Source organism: Cynocephalus volans, chromosome 2 (assembly GCF_027409185.1).
Source record: "Cynocephalus volans isolate mCynVol1 chromosome 2, mCynVol1.pri, whole genome shotgun sequence".
Classification (NCBI taxonomy): Eukaryota; Metazoa; Chordata; class Mammalia; order Dermoptera; family Cynocephalidae; genus Cynocephalus; species Cynocephalus volans.
In genome coordinates, this window is record NC_084461.1 from 114230665 (window position 1) to 114257410 (window position 26746).

A 26746-nucleotide genomic window follows, 5' to 3' on the forward strand; every position below is an offset into this window, starting at 1 on the left:
ATGAAGGGAGACATGGATCTCTCTGTGTTGCCCAATAACAACCATCCTGACAAATTCCTGCAGCTTGACGTGAAGTCTTTCATGAGGAGCTCAGCCCTTCTTCAGGCCAGCCTGGCGAGGTTTCCAGGTGCGAGTCACCCTGCAGCACAGCACTGGCAAAACCTCGTCTACTCACAGGTAAGATCTGTGGGCACATAAATATGGGGGCGGGGGCTTATTTATTTCTCATTATGTGCCATTTCATCATCTGTGCAAAAATCAAGGCTATAGGGAACAGAGTATAAAGTAGCTGCTCTCTTCTAGCACAGCCTTTCTCTCTTCCTTAACATCAGGAGCCTTTCTTTTTTTCTCTTTCAAAAATATGTTTTTCCCCCCGTTCATTCCCCTCAAGCACTAGCTTCTCAGCCTATTGTTATTTTACATTTCATGTAGTCCTCATTTTACTCCTTCCCTTCAGAATTTTTCAAACCAGTTGTTACACTTGCAAATAAAGTTTTGGTGAAAAAAAGCCTGTCCCGACTTTTTGGTGGATTCTAAGCATAAAGCATAGAAGCTCACATTGCAGACATGTACAAGCCTCTACAACAGCCGGAAACCTCACTTCTGCCTCACTTAGACTGGCTCCCTTTATTTTATACAAGGAAAACAGAGACAGCAGAACAATGGACACCTAATGGTTGAAGGAAAAAGCACAGGGAACTCTCCACTTTAAGAAGGTGCTAACTATTATTTTAGATACTCTTATTTTCCACAGGTGTCCATTTGGACAAGACATATCAATCAGACCTTCAAACCCAGTGCAGATTTTATGTCTCTCTCTCTCTCTATCTATCTATCTATTTATTTATTTAATTTATTTATTTATTTGCTGACCAAAGAAGAAGAATAAAACTGTGATGAGTTCCATGTGCACAGCTAATGAAACAGGAATAATCTTTGTTTTAAGATGTGAAAGCTAATGGGGTTAATGGTTAGTCAATTTAGAAACAGGAAGCAGCATTTTATTTCAGAACAGATGTGTCTGACCTACAAACCCCTGCAAATCATTAAATACTTTGGAGTGGTTCAAATTCCCTGAACAGAAATTTGTTTTCTTTTAAGAACAGTTGCTACTCATGAGTCCTGGTGTAAAGTGACTCCTTTGTGGTATGTTTGTGGGCTCCTTGGGACATTTATCATGAGATCATTCAAAATCAAGTACACTCAAATGATTATGTAAGTGTTTCCTCCACCTATAAGAATATTAATTTATTTCCATTGTAAGGCAGCCTATTATGGCAACTGACTTTTTAAAAAATTTTGCATTCTTCTCTTTTGCCCTTCCATACACACCCATTTTGTTGTTTTTTGTGTTTTGTTTAAAGTTAAATGGGATGACAATCTTCCTTTTTCTTCCTTATTGTTTATATCATAGGACAAAATGATTCAAAAATCACTTCAGAAAACCTTGGCCCTCCTGTGCTATGACGTTTAGTCTAAGAAAACATATCCAATACAATGTTTTGAGGTTGGAACACATTGATCTAACATCTTTTGCTTGGTGCTGGAGTTGACCTATTTCTTTCACGTGGGACTTCACAGTTTAAAGCTCTGTTGAGTGTTGTTCCTAAACCTCAATGAAATGCAAGTTTTTTAAAAGGCAACTTTTTCTACAGGCCCTGTTGGGTTGAAATAGTTATTCGAGGAAAAACCAAGAAAGCAAACTTCTGCTTCATATGAGCAAGTCATTAAATACATGTTATTGGTAATTACAGATTTCAAATAAACTTGATTCAGTTATCATTTTACCCCTAAAAGAAATGATAAACGACCTAATGAAGGCCAGTTTACTATCAAATTAATGCATGGAGTGGGAAGAGGAGTAAATCAAGTAAAAGTTCAGGTAATCAGGTAAGCGTGGCACAAACTCTAAGTAACAACAATTGTGTTCACTTTTTCAGTTTGTGATGCACCGATTAATAATAATTCTCTCCTCGGGTGGATCGTAAAATCCAGGATTGATATATTCATTGGATAAAAAAATAAATCTCATAGAAATGGGGAAATTAAAGTTTTAAATCGTGGTAATGATACCTGGAAGGAGACACTGAATACACCAGGCATACTGAGGTGTTAGGCACACATAGGCAGCAACTGCCAAATAGTCTTTAATTTAAAACCTTCACTGTGTTGGGGAATCATTAAGCCAACGAGGAAAACATGCAGAAAAGAAGTTAGAAACTTTGTTTCTTGTCTCCAGTCCTCAGAAGCCAGTTTGAGAGAAAATTATCATGGCTCTTAATCAGTCCATGCCTCAATATTTCCTCTTATATTCATTTTACATATTTCTTTTAAAAGAGAGCAAATAAAAATGTGAGGTAAAAGAAATTGAAAGGCAGAGTTTCCAATAAGAGAGCAAGAAGTATTGAAGAAGGAACTTTTTAAGCTAGCCGTAGCAACGCCATTTTGCAAGGCACAAAACATTACCCTGGTTAAAAGTCCCTAGCATAGGAAAAGTACAGCCTGAGGTTGAGACCAGATAACGAACAGGATATCTGTGGTCATGCACCTGGGCCTCCGCCCGAGGCCAAGGGCAGAACTAGATAAATCGACAACAGTTTCCAGGGTGCCCCTCAGCTGTTTCAAGGACTCCCAACAGTTTCCAGGGTGCCCCTCAGCTGTTTCAAGGACTCCCAACAGTTTCCAGGGTGCCCCTCAGCTGTTTCAAGGACTCCCAACAGTTTCCAGGGTGCCCCTCAGCTGTTTCAAGGACTCCCACCAGTTTCCAGGGTGCCCCTCAGCTGTTTCAAGGACTCCCACTTGACCGAAGTTCACCCCTGGCTTGATTCAAACTAACCAATTAAACTCGCTTCTCGCTTCTGTACCCGCGCTTATTTGAACTGACCAATTAAACTCGCTTCTCGCTTCTGTACCCGCGCTTTTTGCTATAAAAAGGACCCAGGAGCTCTACTCGGCGCGCCAGTCTTCCAAAAGACTGTGTCGCCCGGGTACCCGTGTGTTCAAATAAACCTCTTGCTGTTTGCATCCGTCTTCGTGGTCTCGCTGTTCCTTGGGAGGGTCTCCAGACCGACTGACCGCCTGCTCCAGGGGTCTTTCATTTGGGGGCTCGTCCGGGATCGGAGACCCCCACCCAGGGACCACCGACCCACCAACGGGAGGTAAGCTGGCCAGCAGTCGTTCTGTGTCTCGTTTCTGTGTCTCGTTTCTGTGTCTAATCCTGTGACTCTGACTGTCTTTCTGAGTGCGCGCATTTTGGTTTCAGTTTGTTCCGGGTTAGTCGCTCTGGGAGCGAAGTGCGGGTAGCGAACAGACGTGTTCGGGGGCTCGCCACCCGGCAATCCTGGGAGACGTCCCAGGATCAGGGGAGGACCAGGGACGCCTGGTGAACCCCTTGGCAGAGGATTATTGTGTTTTGGTCTCACCGCGTCTTGGGAGGCGCGCTCTGCCATCGGACTCTTTCTTCTATTTCTACGGCACTCGGTCTCGTCGCCGTTTCTGGTTTCTTTTTGTCTTAGTTGTGATAGGTCTTTGCGTCGTCGTTCCCCTATTGGAAATTTTCGAGATGGGGCAAGGTGCCCTTACGCCTCTCTCCCTTACTCTAGATCATTGGAAAGATGTCAAAACCAGGGCTCACAATCTGTCCGTGGAGATCAAAAAAGGAAAATGGCGGACTTTCTGTTCGTCTGAGTGGCCCACATTCGGCGTAGGTTGGCCGCCAGAGGGAACCTTTGATCTTACTGTCATTTTTGCAGTTAAAAAGATTGTTTTCCAGGAGATCGGAGGACACTCGGACCAGGTTGCATATGTCGTGGTATGGCAAGACCTCGCCCAGAATCCCCCTCCCTGGGTGCCACCCTCCAGCAAAGTCGCTGTCGTTTCGGGACCAGAAAATACTCAAGGGCCACCTACAAGGAAGCCTTCTGCCCCTCCCCGACCCTCCGTCTACCCGACACCAGATGACCTATTCTCCCTCTCTGAACCCCCACCTTACCCGGCGGCTCCGCTGCCCCCTCTGGCCCCTCAACCAAACAGATCGGCACCAGGACGAGCACCCAGTGACCCCAACCCTGAGGGACCGGCTGCGGGGACTAGGAGCCGCCAACCTCGCAGTCCGAGAGGCGACTCGGGTCCTGACTCCACCGTAGCTTTGCCCCTCCGAGCCATAGGGCCCCCAGCCGAGCCAAATGGCTTGGTCCCTTTGCAGTATTGGCCTTTTTCCTCAGCAGATCTTTACAATTGGAAGTCTAACCATCCTTCTTTTTCTGAAAAACCAGCAGGTCTCACGGGACTTCTTGAGTCCCTTATGTTCTCTCACCAGCCCACTTGGGACGATTGCCAACAGCTACTCCAGATCCTCTTCACCACTGAAGAGCGAGAAAGGATTCTTCTGGAGGCCCGCAAGAACGTTCTCGGGGATAACGGGGCCCCTACACAACTCGAGAACCTCATTAATGAGGCTTTCCCCCTCAATCGACCTCAATGGGATTACAACACGGCCGAAGGTAGGGAGCGTCTTCTGGTCTACCGCCGGACTCTAGTGGCAGGTCTCAAAGGGGCAGCCCGGCGCCCCACCAATTTGGCTAAGGTAAGAGAGGTCTTGCAGGGACCGGTAGAACCCCCCTCGGTTTTCTTGGAACGCCTGATGGAGGCATATAGGAGATACACTCCGTTTGACCCCTCTTCTGAGGGACAGCAGGCGGCAGTTGCCATGGCCTTTATCGGCCAGTCAGCCCCAGACATTAAAAAAAGGTTACAAAGACTAGAGGGGCTCCAAGACCTTTCCTTACAAGACTTAGTAAAGGAGGCAGAAAAGGTGTACCACAAGAGAGAAACAGAAGAAGAAAGACAGGAAAGAGAAAAAAAAAAGAGACAGAAGAGAGAGAGAGGCGGCGTGATAAACGCCAAAAAAAAAAAATTTAACTAGGATTTTGGCCGCAGTGGTAGGTGAAAGAGGGTCTAGAGATAGGCAGACAGGGAACCTGAGCAACCGGGCAAAGAAAACACCTAGGGATGGAAGACCCCCTCTAGACAAAGACCAATGCGCGTACTGTAAAGAGAAGGGTCACTGGGCAAGAGAATGTCCCCGGAAAAAGAACATCAGAGAAGCCAAGGTTCTATCCCTAGATGACTAGGGGAGTCGGGGTTCGGACCCCCTCCCCGAACCTAGGGTAACACTGACAGTGGAGGGGACCCCCATCGAGTTTCTGGTCGATACCGGGGCTGAACATTCGGTACTGACCCAACCCATGGGGAAGGTAGGGTCCAGGCGGACAGTCGTAGTAGGAGCGACCGGCAGCAAAGTCTACCCCTGGACCACTCAGAGACTTTTAAGGGTCGGACATAGGCAAGTGACCCATTCCTTTTTGGTCATACCTGAGTGCCCTGCTCCTCTGTTGGGCCGGGACATCCTGACCAAACTAAAGGCTCAAATCCAGTTTTCCACAGAGGGCCCACAAGTAACATGGGGAGATCACTCTACCATGTGCCTGGTCCTAAACCTAGAAGAAGAATACCGGCTGTATGAAAAGCCGGCCTCTCCCTCCATCGACCCATCCTGGCTCCAACTTTTTCCCACCGTATGGGCAGAAAAGACAGGTATGGGACTGGCCAATAACGTCCCACCAGTAGTAGTAGAGCTGAAATCAGGTGCCTCACCGGTGGCCGTCCGACAGTATCCTATGACTAAAGAAGCCCGGGAAGGCATCAGACCCCACATCCAAAGGTTCTTAGACCTAGGGGTCTTAGTGCCCTGCCAATCGCCCTGGAACACCCCTCTGCTACCAGTAAAAAAGCCAGGGACCAATGACTATCGGCCAGTCCAAGACTTGAGAGAAATTAACAAAAGGGTGCAAGACATTCATCCCACGGTCCCAAATCCATACAGCCTCCTGAGTTCCCTTCCGCCTAGTCACACTTGGTACTCAGTCCTGGATCTCAAGGATGCCTTTTTTTGCCTCAGACTACACCCCAACAGCCAGCCACTGTTCGCGTTCGAGTGGAGAGACCCAGAAAAAGGTAACACAGGTCAGCTGACCTGGACACGGCTGCCACAGGGGTTCAAAAATTCTCCCACTCTCTTCGACGAGGCCCTCCACCGAGATTTAGCTCCTTTTAGGGCTCTCAACCCACAGGTCATATTACTCCAATATGTGGACGACCTCCTAGTGGCAGCTCCCACATATGAAGGCTGCAAAAGAGGGACACAAAAGCTCTTGCAGGAACTGAGTAAGTTGGGGTACCGGGTATCAGCTAAAAAGGCCCAGTTATGCCAGAAAGAGGTCACCTATTTGGGGTACCTGCTCAAAGGGGGAAAAAGATGGCTGACCCCGGCCCGGAAAGCTACAGTTATGAAGATCCCTACTCCCACAACCCCCAGGCAGGTCCGCGAATTTCTGGGTACTGCCGGATTCTGCAGGCTCTGGATTCCTGGGTTTGCTTCCCTGGCTGCACCCTTGTACCCCCTGACAAGGGAAAACATTCCTTTTACCTGGACTGAGGAGCATCAAAAGGCTTTTGACCACATAAAAAAAGCCTTGCTGTCTGCCCCCGCCTTGGCTCTCCCAGACCTCACCAAACCATTTACTCTGTACGTAGATGAAAGAGCCGGTGTAGCCCGAGGAGTGCTTACTCAGACCCTAGGACCATGGCGACGGCCAGTAGCTTATCTATCAAAAAAACTGGATCCAGTGGCCAGTGGGTGGCCAACCTGCCTAAAAGCGGTTGCTGCAGTGGCACTCCTCCTCAAAGACGCTGATAAGTTAACCTTGGGGCAAAATGTGACTGTGATTGCTTCCCACAGCCTCGAAAGTATCGTGCGGCAGCCCCCCAATCGGTGGATGACCAATGCCAGAATGACTCATTACCAGAGTTTGCTGCTAAACGAAAGAATATCTTTCGCGCCCCCTGCTGTCCTGAACCCAGCTACCCTACTACCAGTCGAGTCAGAATCCACCCCAGTACACCAATGCTCAGAAATCCTTGCTGAAGAAGCTGGGACTCGACGGGACCTGAAGGACCAGCCATTGCCCGGAGTGCCTGCCTGGTATACAGACGGTAGCAGCTTCATTGCGGAAGGTAAGAAGAAAGCAGGGGCCGCCATCGTAGATGGCAAACGGACGGTATGGGCAAGCAGCCTGCCAGAAGGGACATCAGCCCAGAAGGCCGAGCTAATAGCCTTAACGCAGGCATTACGCTTAGCCGAAGGGAAAAACATCAACATCTACACGGACAGCAGGTATGCTTTTGCCACTGCTCACATTCATGGGGCAATATATAAACAGAGGGGATTGCTCACTTCTGCTGGAAAAGACATTAAAAATAAACAAGAAATTCTGGCTCTGCTAGAGGCCATTCACCTCCCTAAGCAGGTCGCCATTATCCACTGCCCGGGCCACCAGAGAGGAAATAACCCTGTGGCGGCCGGAAACCGGAGGGCCGATGAGGCTGCAAAACAAGCCGCCCTGTCGACCAGAGTGCTGGCAGAAACTACCAAACCTCAAGAGCCAATCGAGCCTGCTCAAGCTAGGACCAAGCCAAGAGAGCTCACTCCTGACCAGGGAAAAGAATTCATTCAGCGGTTACATCAGCTAACACACTTAGGACCAGAAAAGCTCCTTCAACTAACGAGCCGCACCAGCCTCTCCATCCCGAATCTCCGGTCCACCGTTCAAGAAGTCGCCAATCGGTGTCCGGCTTGCGCCATGACTAATGCGGCTACCACCTACCGAGAGACCGGAAAAAGACAACGGGGAGATCGACCCGGCGTATACTGGGAAGTAGACTTTACAGAGGTAAAGCCTGGCCGGTATAGAAACAGGTATCTGCTAGTATTTGTAGATACTTTCTCTGGATGGGTAGAAGCTTTTCCTACCAAAACGGAAACGGCCCTGACTGTATGTAAAAAGATACTAGAAGAAATCCTGCCCCGTTTCGGGATCCCTAAGGTGATCGGGTCAGATAATGGCCCAGCCTTTGTTGCTCAGGTAAGCCAGGGACTGGCCACACAACTGGGGATAAATTGGAAGTTACATTGTGCGTATAGGCCCCAGAGCTCAGGTCAAGTAGAGAGAATGAATAGAACCATCAAAGAGACCTTAACTAAATTGGCCTTAGAGACCGGTGGAAAAGACTGGGTGGCCCTCCTTCCCTTAGCGCTGTTCAGAGCCAGGAATACCCCTGGCCAGTACGGTCTAACTCCCTATGAAATCCTCTACGGGGGACCCCCCCCCATACTTGAGTTGGGAGAAACACTGGGTCCCGATGATAATTTTCTCCCTGTCTTATTTACCCATTTAAAGGCTCTAGAAGTTGTGAAGACCCAGATTTGGGACCAGATCAAAGAGGCATATCAGCCCGGTACCATAGCTGTCCCCCACCCGTTCCAGGTCGGAGACCGAGTGCTGGTCAGACGCCATCGACCCAGCAACCTTGAGCCTCGGTGGAAAGGCCCGTATCTGGTATTGCTGACCACCCCGACCGCAGTAAAAGTTGATGGCATCGCTGCCTGGGTCCATGCTTCCCATCTCAAGCCTGCACCACCCCCGGCACCAAACGAGACCTGGGAGCTGGAAAGGACTGATCATCCTCTTAAGCTGCGTATTCGGCGGCGGAAAAATGAGTCCACCGGGTAAGAACCCCCACCGGCCTGTGATCCTCACCTGGAAGGTACTGTCCCAAACTGGAGAAGTTGTCTGGACCAAACAGGCTACCCAGCCGCCTTGGACTTGGTGGCCCGATCTTAAACCTGATGTATGTGCCCTGGCGGCGGGTATTGAGACCTGGGATATCCCGGGATACATAGCATCGGGCTAGGCCCAGATCAGACCCCCTGATTCAGACTATACAAAAGCTTATAATCAGATCACCTGGGGGGTCCCAGGGTGCAGCTATCCCCGAGCTAGAAACAGGCTTGCCGCTTCCCCCTTCTACGTGTGCCCCCGGGATGGCCGGACCCTTTCAGAAGCTAGAAGGTGCGGAGGGCTGGAATCCCTATATTGCAAAGAATGGGGTTGTGAAACCACGGGGACAGTCTACTGGGGACCTAGTTCCTCATGGGACCTCATAACTGTAGAACGTAACGATAGCAGTAAAAACTGTGACAACACCGGCTGGTGTAACCCCCTTAAAATAAAATTCACAGAGAAAGGAAAAAATTCCAGAGATTGGGCACAAGGAAGAACCTGGGGACTAAGGTTCTATTTGACGGGAAACGATCCAGGTGTACTGTTCACCATTCGCCTAGATATCACCAATATGCCAACTGTGGCAGTGGGCCCCGACCCCGTCCTTGCAGAACAGGGACCTCCTAGCAACAAGCTGTTCCCAATGACTAGCAGGCAACCCCCCGCGGCACAAAGGAGCACTGCTACACAGAGCCTCCTATCACCAGGCACTCTACCCCCCACCACGGGTGACAGGCTCTTTGGTCTTGTACAGGGGGCCTTCCTAGCTCTAAATGCCACCAACCCGAACGCCACAGAGCATTGCTGGCTCTGTCTGGCCATAAGCCCCCCCTACTATGAAGGAATAGCCTTTTTGGGAGAGGCCAATTATACCAGCGCCGAGAGTTGCCGTTGGGGGACCCAGGGAAAGCTTACTCTCACAGAGGTCACAGGACAAGGGTTATGTATAGGAACAATACCTTCTACCCATCAACATCTTTGCAACCAGACCCTATCCATCAATTCCTCCGGGGACCATCAGTACCTTCTCCCCTCCAACCATAGCTGGTGGGCTTGCAGCACCGGTCTCACCCCTTGCGTTTCCCTCTCAGTTTTTAATCAGTCTAAGGATTTCTGTGTCCAGGTTCAGCTGATTCCTCGCATCTATTACCATCCTGAAGAAACTTTGTTGCAGGCCTATGACAACCCTCATCCCAGGTTTAAGAGAGAACCTCTCACACTTACCCTAGCTGTCCTACTGGGAATTGTGGCAGGTATAGGTACCGGCTCGGCTGCTCTGATTAAAGGACCTATAGACCTCCAGCGGGGCCTAACCGAGCTCCAGACTGCCATGGACACTGACCTCCGGGCCCTCCAGGATTCAGTCAGCAAGTTAGAGGACTCATTGACTTCTCTATCTGAGGTAGTACTCCAAAATAGGTGAGGCCTTGACTTACTGTTTTTAAGAGAGGGAGGCCTCTGCGCGGCCCTCAGAGAGGAGTGCTGTTTTTATGTAGACCATTCAGGTGTGATACGAGACACCATGGCCAAACTCAAACAAAGACTAGATAAAAGACAGTTAGAGCGCCAAAAAGGATCAAAACTGGTTTGAAGGTTGGTTCAATAGCTCCCCTTGGTTCACTACCCTACTATCAACCATCGCCGGGCCCCTAGTACTCCTTCTTCTGTTGCTCATTCTGGGGCCCTGTGTCATCAACAGGTTAGTCCAATTCATCAATGATAAGATGAGTACAATTAAGGTCCTGGTTCTTAGACAAAAATATCAGACTATAGATAATGAAAATAACTTTTAACTCCGCTCTAAGATTAGAGCTATCCACAAAAGAAATGGGGGAATGAAGAAGGAACTTTTTAAGCTAGCCGTAGCAACGCCATTTTGCAAGGCACAAAACATTACCCTGGTTAAAAGTCCCTAGCATAGGAAAAGTACAGCCTGAGGTTGAGACCAGATAACGAACAGGATATCTGTGGTCATGCACCTGGGCCTCCGCCCGAGGCCAAGGGCAGAACTAGATAAATCGACAACAGTTTCCAGGGTGCCCCTCAGCTGTTTCAAGGACTCCCAACAGTTTCCAGGGTGCCCCTCAGCTGTTTCAAGGACTCCCAACAGTTTCCAGGGTGCCCCTCAGCTGTTTCAAGGACTCCCAACAGTTTCCAGGGTGCCCCTCAGCTGTTTCAAGGACTCCCACCAGTTTCCAGGGTGCCCCTCAGCTGTTTCAAGGACTCCCACTTGACCGAAGTTCACCCCTGGCTTGATTCAAACTAACCAATTAAACTCGCTTCTCGCTTCTGTACCCGCGCTTATTTGAACTGACCAATTAAACTCGCTTCTCGCTTCTGTACCCGCGCTTTTTGCTATAAAAAGGACCCAGGAGCTCTACTCGGCGCGCCAGTCTTCCAAAAGACTGTGTCGCCCGGGTACCCGTGTGTTCAAATAAACCTCTTGCTGTTTGCATCCGTCTTCGTGGTCTCGCTGTTCCTTGGGAGGGTCTCCAGACCGACTGACCGCCTGCTCCAGGGGTCTTTCAGTATGTGTGGGAGTATGCATGTATTATTATTTGGCAGTATTTCAAAACGCGTTAAAGTTATTTTCTCATTAGACTTTGAAAAACAGCAGATGATTCCACTTCCACTATTTTATAGCTATTGTGGATAGAGGGGTGTGTGTGTGTGTGTGTGTGTGTGTGTGTGTGTGTGTGTGTGTGTGTGTGTGTGTGTGTGTGCTGTGTGGTGTGTGTGTGCTGTGTGGTGTGTGTGTGCTGTGTGTGTGCTGTGTGGTGTGTGTGTGCTGTGTGTGTGTGGTGTGTGTGTGTGTGGTGTGTGTGGTGTGTGTGTGTGTGGTGTGTGTGTGTGTGTGTGGTGTATGGTGTGTGGTGTGTGTGTGGTGTATGGTGTGTGGTGTGTGTGTGGTGTGTGTGTGTGTGGTGTGTGTGTGTGGTGTGTGTGTGGTGTGTGTGTGTGGTGTGTGTGTGTGGTGTGTGTGTGGTGTGTGTGTGTGAGTGTGGTGTGTGTGTGGTGTGTGTGTGTGTGTGGTGTGTGTGGTGTGTGTGTATGTGTGTGTATGTGTGGTGTGTGTGTGTGTGGTGTGTGTGGTGTGTGTGTATGTGTGTGTATGTGTGTGGTGTGTGTGTGTGTGTGTGTGTGGTGTGTGGTGTGTGTGTGGTGTGTGTGGTGTGTGTGTGTGGTGTGTGTGTGTGGTGTGTGTGGTGTGTGTGTGTGTGTGTGTGGTGTGTGTGTGTGAGTGTGGTGTGTGTGTGTGTGTGTGGTGTGTGTGTGTGAGTGTGGTGTGTGTGTGGTGTGTGTGTGTGGTGTGTGTGGTGTGTGTGTGTGGTGTGTGTGTGTGGTGTGTGCGTGTGTGTGGTGTGTGTGTGTGAGTGTGGTGTGTGTGTGGTGTGTGTGTGGTGTGTGTGGTGTGTGTGTGTGGTGTGTGTGGTGTGTGTGTGTGTGTGTGGTGTGTGTGTGTGAGTGTGGTGTGTGTGTGGTGTGTGTGTGTGGTGTGTGTGGTGTGTGTGTGTGTGTGTGGTGTGTGTGTGGTGTGTGTGTGTGTGGTGTGTGTGTGTGGTGTGTGTGTGGTGTGTGTGTGGTGTGTGTGTGTGGTGTGTGTGTGGTGTGTGTGTGGTGTGTGTGTATGTGTGTGTGTGTGTGGTGTGTGTGTGGTGTGTGTGGAGTGTGTGTATGTGTGTGTATGTGTGTGGTGTGTGTGTGTGTGTGTGGTGTGGTGTGTGGTGTGTGTGTGGTGTGTGTGTGTGGTGTGTGTGTGTGGTGTGTGTGTGTGTGTGTGGTGTGTGTGTGAGTGTGGTGTGTGTGTGGTGTGTGTGTATGTGTGTGGTGTGTGTGGTGTGTGTGTGTGGTGTGTGTGGTGTGTGTGTGTGTGTGGTGTGTGTGTGTGAGTGTGGTGTGTGTGTGTGGTGTGTGTGGTGTGTGTGTGTGGTGTGTGTGTGTGTGGTGTGTGTGTATGGTGTGTGTGTGGTGTGTGTGTGGGGTGTGTGGGGGGGGGTGTGCGTGGTGTGTGTGTGTGTGGTGTGTGTGGGGGGGTGTGTGGGGTGTGTGTGGGGGGTGTGCGTGTGTGTGGTGTGTGTGTGTGTGTGTGTGTGTGTGTGTGTGTGTGTGTGTGTATTGGTGGTTGGGGGATATACTTAATAAATCTGTCAAGCCGTGTGATAGAGCAATAGATTTGATACCACATGAAATCACACGAACTTCAGAGTTGTGTCAACTGATCCTTTGGTCCCAAACCACCCAGGGGCATGGTGTTTGGGATGTAAACTACTTCATGGAATGTCAAAGGATTTAATCTACAAACATGAACTTTTTGAGTAGTTCGACAGTTAAAACAGAGAATCCCTAAATCCCAAATATCAAGATGAATTCTTAAATATATGAATCATTTTTATATGAATGATTTCACTTCTAATGTTTTTTAAGTTCACATTCCACTTCCAGAGGAAGTTCTCTATGCCATTTTTATGTGAGCTAAAGCAATACTGTACAATCTAGAAAAGTAAGTATTGATGTTCTCAGTCAAGAGAATAACCAGAGATATTGTCAGTTCCCATCTACACAGACACTAAGGTCTCCAGTATCAGCAGGGAGAGAGCATAAGCAGAAATTATTTGATTCCACTATATTTACACTCCTTAAATTCTTTCACTAGAGAAATGAAGAAGCTTCACAATAAATTTTGTGTCAGGGCAATGAATAAACGTTCTCCAAAATCGACTGGTTCTGGTTGTTAAAATGATGTGGGGCATGTATCTGATGAAAATACTTAGAAATGTATTCCAAACATTTCTGCCAACCCCTTTGTAAAACAAAGTTAGGAAAGGAAAGGCTGATTTTTAGAAAAATTTAAGCGCTGAAGTAGGTTTTTTCAGATATCGTAGTGCATCATTTTTTCTGATTCACAATTGGTCTTCGGAATCTTTTCAGAATAATCTCTTTGTTTTATCTTTTCCTGGCTTTCATCACATCAGTTTCAGAAACCAGGAGCATTCCAGACTAAACCTGTGAGCTGGGGCAAAAGGCCAAGGGTGAGAGGCTGCCCTTCCCTCGATTTCTAGACAATGTCCTTTACTGGGATTATTTTCTAATCTTCATTCTTTTTCAGTCCTACAGCTCTCTTCCCTTAGTTTCTAAATTTCTCTCCTTTCTATCCTGGTTTTTGGATTGTTTTGTTGTTTTTGTATGACTGTATTTCTTAACTGTCTCTGAACACATACATCATGCCTTTCTAAAACTCCCTGTTCCCAATCCTCCATTTACTACTTTGAAAAGAACAGCCCTGCATACACAATAGTCTCTCATTTTAAAGCTCATATTGAGGTAATAATATGGGGCTTTGCAGGTGCTTAAATTATCTAGGAAGTAAACAGAGTAGCATCATGAAGTTGCTAAGGGTTTTACTTGCACTTATCTGAACAAGATTTATCAAGTCGCGCTAAATTTATGTAGTTCACACAGTCTCTAACAGAATCAAAGAATTGGCCTTGGAGGGTGAGCTTTCAGAAACACAACCCAAATTGTCCCGCCTTACTGCTCTCAGACTAGATCCAAATACCTCTGGCACTAAAGCCAGTATTAAAGACAGCTTATGTGCTTTGATATCATGGATGGGATTCCAGAGCCCTGGTTACATGTAGGGGAAGGCAGGAGACAAGGCTCAAGAGATCACACCAAGGTTCTGGGTCACACTATGGAAGGTCCTTGAACTTTGTCTGCGATTTTAAATTTTATTCTAAAAATTTTGAGGCGTCAGTGAACAATTCTAAGCAAAAGACTGACTTGATCAAATATTGTTTTATTAAAATAAACATTCTAGCAATTTGGAAAACAGAATTAGTGTGATCTGGGGAGGGGTGATTTTCAGGAAAAGTTTATCTCTGTGCTCACACTTGAAATACACACAAAATGCCTTGTTTGCATCATGATTATAGTAAGAATGACACTGCATGTGTAGATCAAAATGGGGAAAATGGAAAGCTTTACGACCTTGATTCTTTCAATACTTGAACATATATCTTTCCATTTATTCAGTTCTTCTTATGGCCTTCAATTATGTCTTATCATTCTGCACAAGGAAGTTCTGTGTATAGTTTATTAGGTTTATATGTAAATACCTATAGTACTTATTACTCTTGAGAATGGTACCTTTTAAATCATGTTTTATAATAAAGTATTACTCATGTATACTCTCAATTATTACATATTGATATTGGACCAAAAGATGTGTGAAAATCTCTTATTTATCTTGTTTGAATAAATTTTGATGTGTATACAATATTTGAGGGTTACGACATGATGTCATGGGATACATATCAATGGTAAAATCCTAACTTTAGTGAAGTACGTTAACGTATCTGTCATCTCACATAGTTACGTTTTTTGTGACAGAGCAGCTAAAATCTATTTATTTAACAAAATCCTTAATACAAGACAATTTTATTAACTTTAATTCCCATGTTGTACATGAGATCTCTAGACTTCTTCATCCTGCCATTGGTTGGGTAGCTCATTTGGTTGAAGTGTGGTGCTGATAACATCAAGGTTCAGGGTTCTATCCCTGTATGGGCAACCACCAAAAATAAAGGAGGGGAAAAAGCCATTCCGCTCACCTGCTATTTTGTATCCTTTGGCCTGTATCTCCTCATTCCTCCCCCACCTACCCAATCCCTGTGGCAGCCACTGTTTCATTCTCTATGTTTGTGTATTGAGCTCTTTAAAAAAACAAAACATGTTTCTTCCTCCTGTAAATATCCCTGTTAGATATTAGTGGCCTGCTGGTTTGTTTCATTATTTGCAACACTTACCCCTTTTTAAAATTTATTTTTCTATTCTTATGCACTGCTTTGGGCTTCCACTGAGATATTATATCATTGTTATTACTGCCATCCTTGCATTAATTCTGAAACTAAAATAATATTTCACCATTAAGTAAAATTGTGTCCTGGAAGTTTTTGACTCATTCTCTAAATTAGTTTAAGAATATTATCTACTATTTCTCGTTTGCTTTAAATATGCTTGAATATTTTCAAGATCAGTTTCTGAACTATGGCATAATTCTATGTTTCTTTTCTTGGTAATGTGGTAAATTTAATTACTATTCAAATATTAAACCATCCTCCTGGCAAGACGTTCTTCTCTGGTAAAAATCTGTCATATCCTGGTATGTATAATTTGTACATTTTGTAGCAGTCTGTTTAGCAATATGTTATTTATGATTTTTACATTTAGGTTTATAAGAGAAAATGGCTTATCATTTTCTTTTACTTACTGCCCTCATCTGGAATTTATACCAACCTCATAAAATAATTTGGGGAGTGTTCCTTGTTTTCCTATTTTCTGGAAGAATTTGACAGAGACAGAAATTATCTGTTTCAAGAACGGTGGAGCTTGGACTGCAAAACTCTCTGGCCTGGTGTTCTTAAATGTGCATTATGGTTGGGGTAGATTTTAATTCAACCAGTCAAATTATCACAGGTTTATTAATATTTCCCTTTTTTTCTTAATTAAGTTTGGTAAGATGTATTCTGCGGAAAATTGACCAATTTCATATACATTTTTTAATTAAATTTTTAATTTTCCTATTGTTTCTTAATTTCTGTTGTATTTCTTCTCATGTTCCCGTTACATTTCTAACTTGGTGGATTTGTGTCTTTATTATTGATGCTGAGCAGTGCTACCAGAGTTGTTGTCAATCAGTTTAGGCTTTTTAAAGACATAGATTTCAACTTTGTTCATCCTCCTCTCCATTGTACGAGGGTACTTCAAAAAGTTCATGGAAAGATTCATATTATGTTTTAATTTTATTTCCCATGAACGTTTTAAAGTACCTGTGTATATTTTTTCTTTTTAATATTTATTGATTTTTGCTTTTATCTTTATTATTTCAGTTTGACCATTTTCTTAGATACACTCTGTGGCTTTGGTTTTTGTTTTCTTAGATATACTCTGCGGCTTTGAATTGGATGCTTATTAGCTTCTTAATTTTCTCATTCTGCTTTTATAATACAAGCATATATGCCCAAAATGTTTTCTCAAGATACTAATTCAGCTCTAGCCAACAATTTTGTAATATAGCATTTTTCACTTTTATTCTATCCTAAATTAAAATTTTTTCATTATTATTTCTTTGAAATGTAGTTTTGAATGTCTGCAAAATGTAGAAGTTTAAGTTATCATTTTGATAATAATTTCTTGATTTGTAACTCAATTGTCTGTGGTTAAAGAGCATGATCCATATAATATTGAATCTTTGAAATTTGTTTTAGAGTTTAACATATGAATTTTTTGTAAATGTTCAATGTATACTTAAAAAATGAGTATTTTCAATGATTTAATAAAGACATCTGTATGTCATTTGATCACACTTCTTTATTTTTCAAATCATCTTTACCCTTGATAGTAATTGTTTTGCTTGTTAAAATTACATGTATAAATTTCTCCTTATAATAACTTCAAGTTTTGATTTATACATGTTGAGATTATTTTATTAAATGCATACAATGTTATTATTGTATAATAACATTATTATTATTATGTTATTATTTTATAAATGCATACAATGTTTTTTCCTGATGATTTCTTTCTTTACTCATTTTCTAGCTACCTTCTTTATATCTAACAAAGCCTTTACCTTAAGTTAATGTTGTCTGACATACGTATATATATTTTTTTCCTTAATGGTTAGTTAAGCTAAGTTATGCCATGGAAACAAATGTACCCAAATTATCAGTGACTTAACGCAATAAAATGTATCTGTCATTCACACAAGTGGGAGGTATAGATACCATAGAAGGCTCGCTTCCAAGTAGAATCTAAATTCCTTCCTTCTTGAGGCTCTATAATATCAGACTCTCTATTAGGCCAGTAGATTGGAAAGAGTGAGAGTACACCAAAGCTTGTTCAAGCTTGGGTTTCATTACTCACATATCCCAATCCAACTGTTGTGTGCCCATGAAGAAGAAACATTATTGGTGAGCATCTAGTCAGGCTCTATCACAGTCTCTTTCTGTTTAAAGCATATATATATTTATATTTATATTATTTATATTTATATTTATATATTATTTCTATACAATAATATATAAGATTTCTGATATATACAAGGGTACTTCAAAAAGCTCATGGAAAAATAGAATCAAAAGATAACAAAACTCTTTCCGTGAACTTTTTGAAGACCCCTTATATACATGATCATATATACATCTGTATCTCATATATAGATACACACACACACGTATAATCATATATACTCATCTTCCCCTACATAGAGCACGTTCACTCTTCCCCCAGAAGTACCTATACCAAGGTCAACAGTAGCTACATGTAGCAGATGCACCCCCCCCATACCATCTTCACTGGACTAGGAATAAGATTGCCACAGTAAATTCTTCCTGTCTGAATGACACATCATTCACTACTGCAAACTAGTTCTGAGCCTCCACTTCGTGTAGACCTCCTGCCTTGAAGGTGGAGAAGACTGATCATGCCCAGATTGTTCTCTGCAGTCCCCGACTCCATCCTCCAGGAAGCATCCCCCTGCTCCTCATTCACTTCTGCCACATCTGAAACGGGTCCTCCTTCAAGGCTCTATAGGCTTCAAGACTTATTCCTACTTACAGATATTTGGAGACCTAGGGTTGTTGTTTTGCCCAGTTTTGTTTCTTTAATTTCTAAAAATCAAAAGCTTTGACATCTAATCTTGTGGTTTCTTTGGTAACAAATTTCCTACAAAACTTAGTAAACTATTAATGTAATCTTATCTATGTACTTCCAGTCAGTTCTATATGTCAGTATACACAGCTACAGTTCCTTTGAAGATATAGCTCTCAAATTGGCTTGGTTGCTTTGCTTTCCTGCTTCTCCTTCTCTACCCTTTGGTTTAATGACAACCCCCTGGAGTCTGTCTAGAATAGCAGTTATGGAACCAAACGGTTAGCATGATCTTTGTTTGGTTTGAGTCACCTCGCTCACTGGGAAATTTGACTGGGCTTTTTTGCTCAATGTTTTTTTCTTTTTAAAATAACTCTATGTTTCAATGTCTGTGGTGTACAGTCAGATTTTCAATACTAGGAGGCATCAATTTTCGGGATTCTCACTGCTCTCTTTCATTTCTTCTTGTAAACTGTCTAGTTCTTTCTATGATTGCATCTCTTTTTTGTATTACACCAATGCTCTGATTTTTGTAATGTTACATGTACGTAATTGCTGTTATTGACCTTTCAAACTACCACAGATGACACTTATTGAAAATGTTTTAAAGTGTATAATATGAATAATCATCATTCCAGCTTCTGATATCACTTTCATTCTCTTCAACTGCAAACCCAGCGCCACACATTGATGGAATTTCAAGATAGCACTTTCTGTATTAGGGAGGGTGGGCTAGTCTGCACTGTAATGACAAATACCTCACAAAATATCAGTAACTAAAAATTTAAAAACAAAATAAAATTTGTCCAAAAGTCAGAGGAAGGGAAGATGAATTTTGGGGGAAGCTCTTTCCTAAGCAGTCACTCAGGGTTTCAAGTTCTTTCATCTTCTCTCTCTTTCATCTCAGAACCCTTGTCTACAGTGTCACAGGAAAAGGAAAGCAAGGAAAAGTAAGCCAAAAATCTTGTAGAAAATTTCAGGAGCCAGGCTTGGAAGATATCTATTACTTTTGTTCACACATAATTGGCCGTAAAACACCTGGCCTCAATCTAGCTTCAAAACAGACTGGGAAAAGCAGGCATCCTCTGTGCTCAGGATGGAAAAACAAAATTGGCAAGCATTTAGCCAGTCACAACACAGCTGTAATTGTTTATATTTGCCTAGTATATCTTTTTACATTCTTTCATTCTTTTGGAGTCCTTATATTTTAGGTATTTCTTTTGTAAACATTATATAATCAAATGTAATTTTTAAAATCTGATTTGACAATCTTCATCATTTAAATAGGGAATTTAGTCTATCTACATTTAATGTGATTATTTATAAAACTTTTCTATTTTCCTGAGATTTCCCCCTTATATTCTTTGTTTCCTTCTTCTTCTTAAAAATTGATTAGTTTTCCTTTATTTTTTTCTACTACTCTACTAATTTAGAAGCTATATTTTCTCTCTTTACTTTTTAGTATCATCTAAAAATATCCCCTCACTGAAATGATTTCTTGAAATTCCCTAATCAAAGATGTCTGTGTTAAAGTTATTACTGTCCAGTGTTTTAGATTCTCTTATTTTAAAACTCAAAGATTAGTGATTATTTTTATTTCTATTTTACCATAAAATCTATGCTTCCTTGGATTTACAAATACATTTATCATTTTTCCCACTCAACATTCCTTCTTTTATCTTAATCTTTACCTCTGTTATCAATTTTCTTCCTCCATGAGTACATTTTTTAGAGATTTTTTTCTTTAAAGCCCTATTAATGTTGTACTCTTTAGCTTTTGTTTGTCTCACTCTTTATTGTATGATAGTTTACTTGTACATAAAGGGTATAATGATTAAAGTATATAAAGGATAAATGAACAAAGTAAAGTCTAGGTAAGCTTTCAAGTGTTACTTTCCTTAAATAAATATTTTTAAAAATAATTCATTTTACAGTCCATAAGATTAAAATAATAGAACTGCTGTTGAGGTTTCCTCTGGTGAATATATACTTTCTAGTATATAGAGTACAGTGGAGGGTTGGAGTGAAATACATACTTTATTTTTTCAAAGTTATTTGAAAAAACTTATCAAAATACAGATGAACTTCCATCATAATTAGTATTTTTATTCTGCCATCAAATTCTTAATAAAGTTATACTATTATTTCCCCTTCACATATTCTTTAGACATAAAATTGACATGCAGTGCAAAAATAAATTGTATGATGTTCTGGAATAAACCTCAAAACTTTCAGAAATACTGTCTAGAAATAAGGGCTAGAAATATTCTTTTAGAGTATACCTCTGGTGATTTTTATATCTTTTATGTGTTAGTTTTTCCAAGTCTACATACACTGTAATAAAGCATGTAATTTTTTTCTTGACCCCCAAAACTGAATTTTCCTCATTTATAGAGATTTCTTCTTTAAGAAGCTCAAGTCTAGCAGGCAAATGACCTTACAAAGCTAATTTGTCAATGTCAGAAGAATTACCCCTCTTCAAAGATGATCAAAGAATTTTCAGCCTTGAAAAAAAAAATCCAGCCTATGCTAAGCTTGATCTAAATTTCTTATCAAATTGTTTTTTGTTCAATTCAGAAACATTACTTTTGAGGCCATCCATCTTTAAGATAAATGCTGAATTAAGATTTATTATTTCATTGCAAACTTCACTATTATAGAATATAAACTGACTTTGAGCAGACCAAGAACCTGTTAAAGTCAGGATTTCCAAGCTGATCTCAAAGTATGTGAAAAATGCATGGATTAAAAAAGTTAAGGAAACCCAACACCAAAGAGAATGTGAATAGTTTAATCTAGATGATTTTTTTAACTTACATGCCATTTCAGAAGGAAACTATATATAATATTAATTTACAGCTTTAGCTTATATAGTGCATATTTAATGTGACCTATATACCCCAATTGATGTTGAGAGCATCAGTGTATTGATGATCAGAAATATGTCTCAGAGGAATATAATTCCTATTGAAACGTTTCTGTTTAGGAAGGCCAAAATATTTGAAACAGATTTATTTTAAAAATTCCTTTTTGTTGTTGTTGCTGTAAGTTAAAAAAATAGTTCACTAGTTTTTAAGGGTTAAACCTAAGTTGTTTGAAAATTAACTTATATGAAATTCCTTTCCCTTGATGCTCCATGATAAATAAGGCATTACTGTGTAAGGTTTTTGTTTCTTCTCCATTTGTATTTGGCTAATAAACAAGTTTTAATTTTAAAAGTTTCTGCCTTGATGATAGCTTTGCAGTCCTAAGAAAAAAGCAAAGCCAGGTAAAAATCTGAAGGTCAAGGCAGACACACAAAAGCACGCATTATATATTTCCATTTACATGAAATATGAAATGAGTCCAAACTAACCTATGCTGTTAGAATTTGAGATGCTAGTTATTCTTGGGCCTGGGGAGAGATAGTGACTGGAAAAGACCATGAGGGGTGCTAGTAATGTTCTGTTTCTTTGTCTTGGTGTTGAATTTTGGGTTTATTTGGTTTGCGGAAATTTATTAAGCTATACGTTTTTCATATGTACACTTTTCTATATGGATATTATGCTTCATTTACAAACTTACAAAATCTGAAAGTCAGTGTTGGGGCCATCTAATAACCAGCTGGTCTGTAGACACATACAGGAGTCCAATCCTAAGTTAGCTCAGTCCTCAGAGCTGTCTGAAATAGGAGCCACAACAGTATTTGTGAAAGCCCAGGTGTTCCTATAAAATGTCTTTTGATCTTGACTTTTCAGGATTAATACAATAACATTAAATATTATTTTTATCAGTCATGGAATGCACAAACAGAGGGGAGTAAAATGCTTTTAAATCTCAATGCAAGTAACCTGTAAAAAATTGGCTTTTTTCAGAATTGTGATTTTTGAATTAAAAACAGTGTTCTTTCTCTGTAGATATAAAATGGCATTTTAATGAATGATTACTAAAGCTGATCAACATCACACACAAAGAAAGAACTCAAGTAATGGTAGGATTCTAGGTCAAACTCTATCCTAGAATCCTTTTTTCATTCATTGTCCTTATCTGTTGGGTTTCTAGGCAGAATCAGCAAATTTCCAGATAGTTATGTCACATTGCATTCTCTACCATCAAAAGGCCCATTGGTAAGACAAGCCTTGTCTCTTTGCCTCCTCTAGAGAGAAAAAAAGAATATTCCTGCTCAACGAAGTAGGGGATCCAGTACGGAGGGTCTTGTCACCACTGATAGCCCCCCACCGTCCATGTCACCAGTTATGAAGAATAACCCGCTATATGGTGACATAAGTTTGGAGGAAGCTATAGAAGAAAGAAAAAAGAATCCTTCATGGACCATTGAGGAATATGACAAGCATTCCCTGCACACAAACCTCTCTGGACATCTGAAGGTACTAAAGACTGAGAATCGCTTCCTTCAATTGATGAGAGATCAGTTAAATAATCCTAAAAGAAAGAGTTATGGACGTGGGGCAGGTATTCTTCACTAGGCACAACATCTTTAGATTTCAGATAGTTTGGGTACCTGGCTTTCTTTTCTCCTTCCTGTCAGTATTTATGTTTATTTATTTGTTTTGATTTTTACAATATCAGCAATTACTGGCATCTGTACAGTGTAGAGAGAGAGAGAGGAAAAAAAAGATGTACGGAACAAAGGTTTTCCAGGAGAGTAAAAGGTTTTTGAAAATCAGTTTAGGAGATTACATGTTTTCCCCTAGTTTGTAGCCATTTACATTCATAAACTCTTAAGAACTGATTCCCTATTCTACATTTCTTCAAAAATATTTACTAAGTGCTCTGTCTTAGGCATTGTACAAGAAAATTCTCATCAAAGATCATTTTATTTCAAGCCCACTGAATGATTTAAGATTGCAGATTTACATTTTGGTCATTTTCCTGTGTCTCAGTAACAAAACAAAACAAAAACATTTCAACACAGGAAAAGAATGCAATGAACTCATTCATCCAGCTTACAGCAATTTAAGGTTTTCTTTCTAAGTTTTTCTTTCTTTCTCAATCTCCCCCGCCTCCCCCCCCCCCCCCCCCCCCCGTGTCACCCACCACATGGGAAACTTAGAAATACCTGAAAAACAGGGAGGGTGACCCTCTGATTGACTGGACTGGATTCCTATCCAGTATTAACTTGCCTCTGCCTGTCCCACACCAGGAAGACCTAAGTACCCTTTATTTAAAAATGTGTATCTGTTCTAAGCTCCATACCTCAAGCACTTCAGGATTTCTTCTTTTGAAGAGGACAGTACCACGTCCCTTTAAATCCTACACATGCTTTTTAAAATCTCAAATGTGCACTCTTCAAAATACTGTATCGTCCAGAGTCTTTGAAGTTTCTTAATCTCCTAGTACATTTAATGTGTCTCCTCCTTAATGTAGCCGGTAGCCCCCTTTCCAGAGAAGTTTCCATAGCAGGTGCTCCCCATGACAACAATAATAGGGTTGTTTGTTGTTGTTTTGTTTTGTTTAATCTTTGTTTCTTATCAGGAATCTTAAGATCAGAACCTCTAAGAAGTCACCTCTACTGTTAGAAATAAATATATTGATTTATCACACAAACATTTCTTGACTGTCTGCTAGGGCCCCTTCCCTTCCCTTTGTTGTTTACATGCATGACAAGGGGACTATGGAGGGAACATTGCTGTCCCTGCCCTCGAAACATTCATCAAACTGAGCAGACTAACAAACAGCACCTGTAGGACAGGACAGAGGAAGGTGATTGTAATAGTAGAAGAAAGTGCTGCGCAGATTTGGAAGCAGACAAAATCACATCTGATTGTAAAAAGATTTCATAAGAAAGTTAATTTGTGAAAAGCTTGAAGGATGTGTAGAATTCCAAAAGATGTAAGTGGTTTGCATGCGTGGGGAGGCTCTTCTGTCAGGAGTAGCAAGAGCAAGGACAGAAATACAGAAAAGTAAGAAAATTTGTCAAAATAGTAAGTAGTCCAGGTTTGCTGGAACTACAATGTAAGTAATAGAATAGTGGAAAAATAAGCTAAAAAATAAAGATGAGAAGAGAATGTTCGCATATTACACTTTGGAAACAATATTATTGGCAATAGGAGTAATTTTATTAAATTGGATAATTATATGCGTTATGTTTAGGAAGATTCCAGGTAAATATGATTGATACATTGTTTTACTAAAATCAAGATCTGGCCCCACCCCACCCAGTCCTCTATGTACCCATTCAGTCTTCTCGGAGCAGTGGACCCTCTGGTCTGAGGCCCATTCTCCAGCCTCATGCTATTCTTCAGCACTAACTTCATGAGGGAAGCTTCTGGAAGCCATGGCTTTTTGTCAGAATTTCTTCCTATACCTCATTAATTCAACTTCTTTCATCATCACCCTATCCATATCTCATAAATAGCACACAAAATCCCAAACGTGTTTTCTGAAAACTTGACACCACTTATAGGCAATAATAATAATTCCAGGGGCCTTTGGCCACTCCCATTTTTTACATTGCTAAGAGTTTATAAGTCAGTAAAGAGAAAAGAAATTCCATATTTAATTACCAAGGAAAGCTAGAAGCAGAATGTCAGAGAGGATCATTTCCACTGTGGAAGCTCCTCATGGAGGATGGAGGTATTAAACTTGCAGGCACGGTGCAGGCCTCTGATTGGAACACAAGCAAAATGAAGGTAAGAGTGAGGTAGACAAGGATTTTTAAGTCATTATCCTCCTGCACAGGTCATCCAAGTGTACTTTCATATTTTAGCGTGTCTAAGACTAGTACCAATGTGATGGGAGAATTGTACTGCTGTCACCAGAACCCACCCCAGTTCCCTGCATGCAGGCACGGTCCTCTCCTGGCAGTGCACCCATAAGTCTGAGGCTAGTTCATTGACCCCTGAGACTGACCTTGGAAATCTCTATGCCACTTGCAGCTGATTTTAAGTCCATTGAGACTGGAGAGGCAGAGAGAAGCCACTGCAAGCCATTATAACAATTTGGGTACAATATAATGAGGCCTTAAATAGGTTTGTGAAAGCAGAGATTCCACATTCACCATAAATTCATTGTGTGTCTACTGGTATCTGCCAGGCATAGATACTAAATCGGTAGCCCTGAAACATAGCAGAAGACGATAAGAGAAGAAATGTATTTTTACAAATGTATGGACAGTAGAGTTTGTGGGTGATTCATTGGACATAGCAGATCAGGTTGACTTGAAGATAATTCTGTGGGACTGAAAAGAAGATGGGGCTGGTGACAGAAACAGAGGCATGAGGAATAGGAGCTGATGTGGGAGGAGTATATGCCGGCTCCTTTCTTCAGGAAGTCACACAGTGCCAAAGTTTCTGCATGCCAGACCTGCTGCAGCCCTCTACGAGGAAGACCAGTAGGTCAGGAATCTGGAAGGGACTCCACTCTTGGTCTTACTCCTTCCATAGAAGTCAGCTTCTGGATTTAGTGAAAAACTCAACAAACATGGTTATTCCTGCCATGCAGACAAAATCAAACTTCTAAGGTTCATTTAAAGCAAGGAATTTAAATTTTATTTTAACTGACTAACCTGATACATGCACTACTTATAAGCTGTAAGAAACACTAAATTGGCTAACACATAACAGAAATACTTGTGTTTCTGACCTTCCAATGTGAACAATTTAATAAAACAATCATGTAGGCCTCCTAATGAATTCTGATGCAGACGTACAGTTTGGAACTGCAGGATTCCTGGTCAGCCAGGAGACTGCAACTGCGTGTTTATGTTACCCAGGGAGGCCTTGCCTCTCTTATTTGAGCTTAAGTGTGACACTGAAACCTCACCCGGACAGTGTGAAAATGAACCTCTGACAGTGTCTTGTTCTGCAGTCTCGGTTAGTCCATAACACTGATTGATCACTGACTGACTATATTCTCCATGTAATTTTCTTTTAGGAAAATCCTAATGACCTACGGTTTTGGTTGGGAGACATGTACACGCCAGGTTTTGACACCTTGTTGAAAAAGGAAAAGAAACAAGAGAAGCAATCAAAATTCTGTCGTATGGGTCTGATTTTACTCCTCGTTACCTCCATCTTGGTTACCATAGTGACTATTAGCACTTTTTTCACCTAAGGAAACTGCCACAGACAAAGCCAATTAAATTTCTTAAAAATCTTTCGTAGTAAACATTTTTGCAGAAAAATGTGTTCATTCAATGTGAATGTACTGTCAATTGTGCAATTAAATGTAATTGTCCTGCGGAATGTGAATGTTGCTTGTGACATGCTGGCTTCTCTACTTTGTTCTATGAAACCTGGGTAAGAATTCCAGCCTGAGTTTTATCCTTCAGAATGCAGGAATTCCAGCAATTGCTATTACAGAAAAGTCACCATATACAACCCAAATTAAACATTTTGATAGAGAACAAAACGTCATCAACAATTGTGAATACCTTTGTCCTAATGCTCTAGCTATATTCACCTTGTTTTTAA

At 42.0% G+C, this 26746-nt stretch overlaps 1 protein-coding gene across 1 annotated transcript; it reads left to right on the forward strand.

Moving 5' to 3' along the window:
* MINAR2 (membrane integral NOTCH2 associated receptor 2) lies at positions 1-26387 on the forward strand. Its single transcript, XM_063084734.1, has 3 exons — positions 1-177; positions 22472-22699; positions 26208-26387. Exons 1-3 carry the CDS (start codon positions 1-3, stop codon positions 26385-26387), a joined length of 585 nt encoding a protein of 194 aa, XP_062940804.1.
* Positions 26388-26746: the final 359 nt, after the last annotated feature.